Source organism: Oryzias latipes, chromosome 20 (assembly GCF_002234675.1).
Source record: "Oryzias latipes chromosome 20, ASM223467v1".
NCBI lineage: Eukaryota > Metazoa > Chordata > Actinopteri > Beloniformes > Adrianichthyidae > Oryzias > Oryzias latipes.
Window position 1 is genome coordinate 10,410,012 of NC_019878.2, and position 9,236 is coordinate 10,419,247.

The following is a 9,236-nucleotide window of genomic DNA, read 5'->3' on the forward strand; positions in this document are numbered from 1 at the left end:
TTCTTGTAGTGAATTTTGACCAATTTTATTTTATTTTAATTAATACATATGCCTCCAATAATCAAACAAATAACAATACAATCTTTTTAACATTGGAAGAAAAAATCAAGACACTCCTACAAAAATATCCCAACACTAAGATTTTATGGGGAGGAGATTTTAATACTGTAATGAATGGCCATCTTGATAGATTTCCACCCAAGAAAGAAGACGCAAAACAGTTGAAAAACATATGTAATAGACTTGATTTGATTGACATATGGAGACATAAACATCCTGATGAGAAAATATTTACTTGGAGCAATAAGGACAGATCTCAGTGTTCCCGCATTGATTTTTGGCTAATTTCTAGTGACATAGAAAATACAGTTGATTCCGTTGAGATTATACCCAATGTTTTTTCAGACCACAATACAGTGTCCATTAAAATTAATATGGAAACCGATGCACCCAAATGCAATGTAGACTATTGGAAATTGAATAATTTACTATTAAACAATAAAGACTTTACTGATGGAGTAAAAAAACTAATTGATAAATACTGGAAACAAGCATTTACATTAAAAAAATATTCAAATAGTTGGGAGTTAATGAAGTATGAAATAAGATCTTTGGCAATATCATTTGGGAAGAAAATTGCTAAAGCAAAACAAAAAAGAGAGTCAAAACTAATAAGAAAAATAATGATTATTAATGAAAAAACGAATTTATCTGATCTAGAACAAAACTTACTAATGTCTTTGCAATCAGAATTGAATAAAGTATATGAAGAAAAAGCACGAGGAGCATTTGTTAGATCAAGAAGAAAATGGTTAGAACAAGGTGAAAAATGTACTAAATATTTTTTCAGCTTAGAAAAAGAAATTTCGAAATTTCCTGTCTACGTCAAATTAAAATTGGCAATTCAATAAGTGAAGATACAAAAAAGGTTTCTCAATATGTTGCAAAATTCTATCAGAGACTTTACACCAAAGATTGCTTTAGAGAAGAAGATATTGAATTATTTATTAACAATATTAAAGATAAGATTGGAAAAGTCAGTAAACTTTTGAAAAGACTTGTGACCAGAAAATTAAAACAGAGGAAGTTGAAGACTGTATTAAATCTCTTAAAGATAATAAAAGTCCAGGTAATGATGGACTAACAAGTGAGTTTTTTAAATTTTTCATTGCTAAATTGTTCCCTTTTCTAACAAATTTATTTGAAGAAGCTTTAGACATTGGTATATTGCCCCCAACTCTCAGACAAAGCCTCATCAAACTCATCCCCAAACCACAAAAAGATAAATTATGCATAGAAAACTGGAGACCAATTAGTCTGTTAAACAATGATGCTAAAATATTCGCTCTTATTTTTGCCAAAAGATTGAAACCAGGACTGGATAACATAATTGATGAAGAACAATCTGGTTTCATGCCTGGTAGAAATATTGCCAACAATATCAGATTAATACTTGACATGATTGATTATAATGAATATATTAAAGATGATAGTTTTATCTTATTTTTGACTTCTACAAGGCATTTGACACAATTAGTCACAGTTTCATGATTCGAGTTATTAAAGAATTTGGATTTGGAAAAAGATTTTTAAAGGCAATTGAGGTTCTATACAATGGATGCAACAGCTCCATTAAACTGGCACATGGCACAACTCCCAGATTTGACATTAACAGAGGAATCCGGCAGGGATGTCCTCTGAGCCGTTTTCTCTTTTTACTAGTTGCCCAGGTTTTGGCCCTTCATTTAAAAAAATGTCCATTTCGTGGTATTACAGCTTTGGGGAGAGAATTCAAACTCTCTCAACTAGCAGATGACACAACAATTTTTTTGGCCAATAAACATGAAATAACAAATGCAATCAAAGGAATCACGGACTTTTCTGGAGTCTCTGGATTAGAAATGAACCTTAACAAATCTGTCCTGTTTCCACTTAAAGACTGTGATTTACCAGAAATATACGCTATTCCAGTTAAATCTTCACTTACATATCTTGGTATAATTATTGATAAAAATGAAAAAAATCGCAATGAAGTTAATTTCAAGCCAATAACTGAACTAATTATCAAAATATATAACATGTGGTTAATGAGAGATCTTTCTCTGAACGGTAGAATTCTGTTATCTAAAGCTGAGGGAATCTCTAGATCTGTCTATGTGTCTCTGTCTTTAGAAATGCCAAAACACATCTGTAACCAATTAAACAAAACATTATTTGATTTTATTTGGAGGAAAAAATGTCATTACTTAAGGAAAAATGTTTTGTGTAACACCAGAAAATATGGTGGCATGCATGTATTAACCTTTGAAACTTTAAACAACTCTTTTAAAATAAAGTGGTTAAGTCAGTTATTGAAAGAGGAAGACAATATCTGGAAAGCATTTCCCAAATATATTTGACACAATGGAAGTCATTAAATTCTTGCTAAAATGTAATTATAAAATTGAAAAATTACCCACAAAACTTTCAAACTTTTACAAACAAGCTCTGCTGGCCTGGAAACTCGTTTATAAGCATAATTTTTCTCCAACAACTTGTTTTATTTGGAATAACAGTAATGTACAATACAAGAATAAATCACTTTTTTTTCCTAGATGGTATGATAATGATATTGTTTTAATCAGACAACTTTTCAATCCTCATGGGCATCTTCTGACGTATGAAGAATTTCTTTTAAAATTCGGTATTCCTGTTCCACCCAGAGAATATGCCATAGTGTTAGATGCCATTCCAACCAGTCTACTTCAACTGTTTAAAGGGATTTATAACACAAGTCAATTAAGAACCCAGACAATTATTTTGGACAATGTGGATATTTGTGTTAATTCAGTTTCCAATAAGCAAATAAGAAATCTTTTACATACTACAACCTTACCTGCTTGGAAATTTTATTGGGAGTCCAAATTTGTGGACATAAACTGGACATATGCTTGGACTATTAGTAATAAATACTGTCTAAATAACAAAATAAAAGAGGTTTCCTTCAAAATATTGCATGGTATATATCCTACCAAAAAAACTTTGAGTAGATTTGTTGAGGATATGGACCTGTCTTGTTCATTCTGTGGAACTCAGGAGGAAACTATTTATCATCTGTTTGCGGAATGCAAACATACAAGTATGTTTTGGATTGAAGTGGGAAACTATATTGGAAATATAACTACACAAACTGTTACATTTTTAGATAAAGACATTGTTCTGGGTTACCTTAATGTCAAAGTAGACGAAGATTGTATCTTCATTACACAATTGTTTTTATTATTGGCAAAATTTCATATCCATAAAGCCAAATGGTCAAACTCCAAACCTAAATTCCAGCAGTTTTTGAGTGAAATCAATCAGTATTGTACCATTGTCAAACATCTGCAAAACCAAAAAGCAATTCGAACTAATTTAATTTTTGAAAAATTTTAAATTTATTAAACCCCAAAGATTTTTGAAGTAATTATTCTTTTTGTCTTATGTTGTATATGTATGTTTATATATTTATATACTTTTTGTTTTATTTCTTATATTTTCTGTAATATGTACACATTGCAATTTCCCCTGAAACATTCACAATGTTATTGTATTGTGTTGTTTGTCAATAAAGTATAAAAAAAAATGTACGAGAGAGACGTTCCTGTTCCGTGCTCAGTCAATGGTTAATAAATATGCCCAGAGGAGGCTAAAGTTAAAAAAAGAAAACTAAAATTAAACGTTCATATTAAGGTGGGGGCCGCAAAATATCATCTTGGGGGCCGCAAATAGCCCGCAGGCCGCGAGTTTGAGACACCTGGTCTAGAGGCTCTAATAAGTAACTTCCTCCGACCCTAGATTTTTTTGGAGATGTTCTTTATACAGAAATGTTGGTGCGTAAACAAGATGTCAGGATGGCCGAGCGGTCTAAGGCGCTGCGTTCAGGTCGCAGTCTCCTCTGGAGGCGTGGGTTCGAATCCCACTTCTGACAAATGTCTTTTTAGGCATCACGCTTGTGCATCGCGATCTTTTAGAAGTCAGTAGTCAGTAAACATCAAAAATCTCTCCTTCATCGATGAGCCAAACATTACCAAAATAAGACTTTAGTGAACACTGTGAAAACAGCATTAGCTCGACAGCTGGCAAATAGGACATAACTTAAACGTTGGAATTTTATTTTGTAATGTAAATATAAATAATTAAAAACGCATTTTTGAAATTACTTCTTCAAACAAGAGGAAACAATGTTGTAGTTAGTCTTACCCAATGCTGGCCGTTTTTTTATTTCAAATTTAACTTTATTGTTCCAATGGTAAAGCTTCAGTTACTGATGGCATTCAAGTCTTATTCCTCTGAAAATGTTGGTTCGAACCCCACTTAGATGAGTCATGGACCGTAGTGAGTGTTCAGAAGAACAGTTTAAAATGTACCCCCCAATTCTCTCCCTGCTGTGTCCCTGGGGCCAATGCTAATACTGATGCTATATCACGTCTTTACATTTTTTAATTTATATTGTGTATATAACTTTTTTTTTTTAATGGACAGCAATCCATCTAGGAATCCTTGGTGGAGAAGGGAATGACAGCACCTGTGATTCATTTGCTGCATCTTTTCCTGTTTCACCACCTACCTACCCTTTAGCTGTAATAAAGATTGGAAGATTTGATGAGATCCCTCCCTGCCTCTGTCCCTATGGTCCACCGGCTCTCCTTCTCACTTTGTGATTCTTTTTGTTAAAAGAGCTTTACAAACTTTGCTTGGTTGTTCCTTGGTGTAGTTTTTTTAAATTTTTATTTTCAATCAACACAATAAATCCAGTTCCCTGTTCCGCTCCTAATAAGCGGTTTGGACAGACAACCACACAAAAGCACTAAAAGGGGTTCTCCTGGGACAAGAAGGTTCTGTTGGGAATCAATTTTGCGTGGACTCTGACTCGAAGGTGGTCTTGCAGGTCTGAGCTGGCAGTACGAGTGGGCGGTGTTCGGGATAAGCTCACTGATGATGGATTTGAGTTTCTGCCCATAGGTACCCGAAGGAGCAGAGCACAGATACAGTTTTCTTATCAACATGTGCTGGATTTTCCACAGACCGGATAGAATCAGACACACAAACAGCATCTTGTGTGCCTTTAAAGTACATCAAGATTCTGCTGGGTGGTGGGTGGATTAAATGTTCTGTGATTTTTCTGGTCCCGGTGGAACGTGAACCACGCTGCCTCTGTTAAGGAGAGTTCTGGAGGTCTCAGGTCCAGCTGCTGGTCCTGGTCTTAGTACTGGAAGCTCCTCTTGGTCTGAATGTCATCCAGGATCTGTTGCAGCTCTTCATCCTCAAAGCGACCCTCCAGACTGAGAAAAGAAGCAGAACCCGGCAGAACTTTATTCTCTCAACGATGAATTATTTGATAAGAATTGTAACAACATCACCTGCAAAACGATCCATATCTCAGTAAGATACAGTGGTGGACAAAATTGTTGACAGACTGACTGATTATGAGTTTGAAGACAGCTATGATGTCAATTTAAGGACATACCTGAGTTCATCATGACCCCCTGGGCAATTAGTTCTCAGTCTGTTATGGAGGTACCATCATTTTTGGCCAACCCTATTTCATTAGCTTTTTTTTTTTTTTAAATAATTCTGTCAATCAACAAATTAAAAAGCTGATTTTGATTATTTCATTTTCATTAAATTTTAATTTATTGTTACTTTTGAACATTTCAAGTCATTTTAGTGAGAATTCTGGAATTTGTTTCTATAACTGATGGGTACCAACAATTTTGTCCACCACTGTATATTTTCACAAAAATAATGATCACTAAACAATCTAAAATAACTTATCTGCTATTTTTTAATGCATAATAATTTCAACAAGAAACCAATTCCTGACAAGTAAGAACAGCATAAAACTACATGTCTGTGATGAATTGATCCAAAATGTTTTCTGATCCAGTTTAGGATAATCTCTCAGGTTTTCTCTTTGAATTAATTCAATTAAAGCTGCACACGTCTGCCCTTAATGTAAAATAGTGTTACTTCGACATTACTAAATAAATCTCCTTGGCATCCAGACTAACTTATACTTTTACTCAATTTACTGAAAGTGTTAAAATAAAATAAAAAGTCAAGCCTCCCAAAAATCCTAAAATCACTAAGGTGTTCAGAATAATCTGATGTCAGGTGAATCTTTTCACAGATTGGTTAACGAAGACCCTGTAATTTATGGGTGAAAAGAACAAGTCCGGTTCAGTCCAGACTCACCTGGGGGTCAGAGCTTTAGCCTCCTCTGCAGCTTCAGGACACAGATTCGCCAAACTGGCCAGCTCAAATTTATGGAGCTTCTTCTGCAGGAGGAGACTGAGACAGACAGAAAGGCCATTAGGACCCAGATCAGGGCCAGGACCTGGGACCAGAAGGGGCATCCTTACCTGCGCACGGCAGTGATGGTCTCGCGGTTCTTGAAGCGGCTGAAGCGGGCCGTGTAGTTGAGAGTCTTCATGAAGACCTCGGACAACTCCTGTTCGTCCTCGGCGCTCTCGTTCTGCTGCTTCCTGTGCTCCAGCAGCATGTGGACCTCCGAGTTCAGCAGCGTCTCAGAGTTCTCAAACTCTGCAGACAGCAGGAGGGGGCTGGTTAGTCACTGAATTTGAGCTCAGATTCTACAGAATATCAGCTCCAGAACCATTTTGATTGAAAGACAGAAGGATTCCTGCAGTGATTGTGGACTGGAATTTAAGGCCTGTTTCAAGAAGTAGGACAAAAATCCTGCTGATCAAAGTCAGCCTGTACTATTTTAGGAAGCTTGTTGAGTCTCAGACCTTCCAGGACAGCAATCCATGTAAATTTAAACTTATAGTTTACTCTCAGCAAACAAACAAATAATTCTATCTTGATCAGTGGACCAAACATCATGATGATCACAATACATGTGTGTCAGTGAGAGAAACATTTAACCAGTACAGATGATGATGGTCGTATAATGAAAATATTCAGATTCAAATCGGTGATGCAGCTTACATAAATTAATAATCAGGGGATGATTATCCTCATCGGTCACATATAGCAACGTAATTGTTTCCAATACAGGTTACACTGTAACCTAACAAAAAGTTTCGGAAGTAAACAGTATTTGTGCGCGCCACCTTTGGGAAACAGCAACTGTGACGCGTCTTCTTCGACGTCTCCCACGTGCGAGGAAACCGAGCTTCCAGCGGCAGTCATGTCGAGTCACAGTCACGGGTCGCAGAGGCGCGCAGTACCGATGAGCTCCGTCAGCTTCTCTCGGAGACTACGGTGAGAACGTTAACTGTGCAGAGAACAACGGCGCTCGGGGAACTTCCGGTCACAACACCGATCTACTTCCGGTGATATTCTTCCTCTGCTTTCTTCTGGTTTAGGCGGGTGTCATCTAGCAATAATGGTGCGCTTCTGCTACCTACTGTCCTGGAAGATGAAGTGTAGGAACTCCCCTCAAACACAACGATAGAACTGTTCAGTCATATATGCCCTTGTAATAAATAATTTATTTCCTTGTAAATAAATGTTAAAGTTAAAGATTTAAAGAAAACAATTGTATTTTTGTGTTGAAATTGCTTGTTGATTGCATGTACTTTGAATCTTTTTGGGGATGAGTTTCATTTGTGGTGTTCAAATTCCTCTGTTCAAGTCTCATTAAAAAAGAACAACATTCTTTTTGGTGTAATTTCACATAACAGTCTGTTAAATTTAGTTTAAAATATTTTAACAATCAAAAGCAAATTTTATATTCATAAAAGTAAATTATTAAAAACCAAACCACTGTTTAATGTGTTTCTTAAGTAGATTTGTTTAATTCATGAAAAGTAAAAAAGCAAGAAAATGTTTCAACTTTTTTAAAGGCATTAAATTATATCAAAACTCTTCATATTTAGGTGTTTTTTAGTTGACTCTGTCTTTGTTTTGCTTTCTTGTGTCTTTATTTGATGATCTATCTCATTTTTTGTTCTAAATGTTCTAACTGTTTTACATTTATGTTTACAGGTTCCTAACTTAACATTTGTAGTGTTCAATAATAAAAGACCATGTGAGCTCGCCATAGCATAGACCTGCTGAGATTTTTGGTCCCTGATATTCATTTTAACTTTATTCATCTTTTCCCCTCTCTTTTGAATTTCTTACTGATATGTTTGTCAGTGTTATTTATATCATATAAAATTTGTATTTTTTTTAACCATGTGACCTTTAAAATACAAACCTTTATTTTATAACTAAAAATGTTCTTTATCCGCATTATTAGTTTTCAACAGTTTCAATTGCTTCTTGTATTTCCATGTAGGTACATTATCTTGCTGTGACTGGTCTTTATTCCTCTCTAGATGCTTCTCTACCTGCTCCTTGCAGGTCATAAGGTCATATGCAGACTTTATTTAGTCTTACTTTATTTATTTATTTATTTAGTCTTACTTTAGTCTTTATACTCCACCTGAAGTTGCCACACGTTTTTTTTCACAGCTACACTGGTAGCAAACACTTCTGAAACTCTGTAAACTTGAGAATGAATCTGTAGCAACTATTATTTTCTCACCTTTTGTAATCTCCTGCAACTCCACCAGGTGGCGTGGTGATTCAAATTTCAGAACGGTAGGGTTGGAATGTGTGTGAGGTTTTTACATTTTGTGTGTCCATTGTTTTTTCCAAGACCTTCAGGTTCCTGAAGGGGTTCAAAGCATGTTTTATTGGTAAATTAGGTACTCTACTCTAAAATTGTCCCTTAAGAAGTTTGAATAGACTTCTGATGGTCTAGTAAAGTGCTTAGAGTTATGTTGTTTATGCCCTGAAGTAACTGGAATGGACTCCATGCCCCCGTAGTCCTGCTCAGGACTATGGGGGCATGGAAGATATGTCTTTGTAAATTCCAGACACAGTTGTTCTTCAGTGGGCCCTTTGGAAAAATGTTGCATTTAATTCACTTGTGTTTCATTCTTTATGTTATTACTCTAACAAAGCTCGTTTGTAAAATGCTAAATTATTTGTACAAAACTTCAATAAGTTTTAATAACGTCATTGTTCCTCAGCAACAAATATTGAAAGAACATTGAAAGACCTTGAAAAGTTGCAATTTAATTGCATCCTCAGTGAATAACTCAAAGGATGTTTCGGGTATTTCTTCTTCCCGGCCCCTTACTCAGTCGACCCAACCAGTGGTGATCAGTCCCCATTTTCTATCTAAGCAGCATGTTATGTCATGGCTCCTCTTCATGAGCCACTTTGAAGCTTTTTTAGCTTCTCCTCTTATGTTTCTG

The 9,236-nt window shown here is 35.5% G+C and overlaps 1 protein-coding gene and 1 non-coding gene across 2 annotated transcripts; one reads left to right on the forward strand and one right to left on the reverse strand.

The window, feature by feature from the left end:
- Positions 1 to 3,866: 3,866 nt before the first annotated feature.
- On the forward strand, positions 3,867 to 3,949 carry trnal-cag. The gene has a single exon. It is a non-coding gene; the product is annotated as a tRNA-Leu (tRNA).
- A 770-nt stretch (positions 3,950 to 4,719) lies between these two features.
- Positions 4,720 to 7,312, reverse strand: polr2d (RNA polymerase II subunit D). Its single transcript, XM_004080920.4, has 4 exons — positions 7,098 to 7,312; positions 6,384 to 6,564; positions 6,217 to 6,312; positions 4,720 to 5,303 (listed from the first exon to the last, which is right to left on the reverse strand). Exons 1-4 carry the CDS (start codon positions 7,174 to 7,176, stop codon positions 5,225 to 5,227), a joined length of 435 nt encoding a protein of 144 aa, XP_004080968.1. The 5' UTR covers positions 7,177 to 7,312; the 3' UTR covers positions 4,720 to 5,224.
- Between the last annotated feature and the right edge of the window lie 1,924 nt (positions 7,313 to 9,236).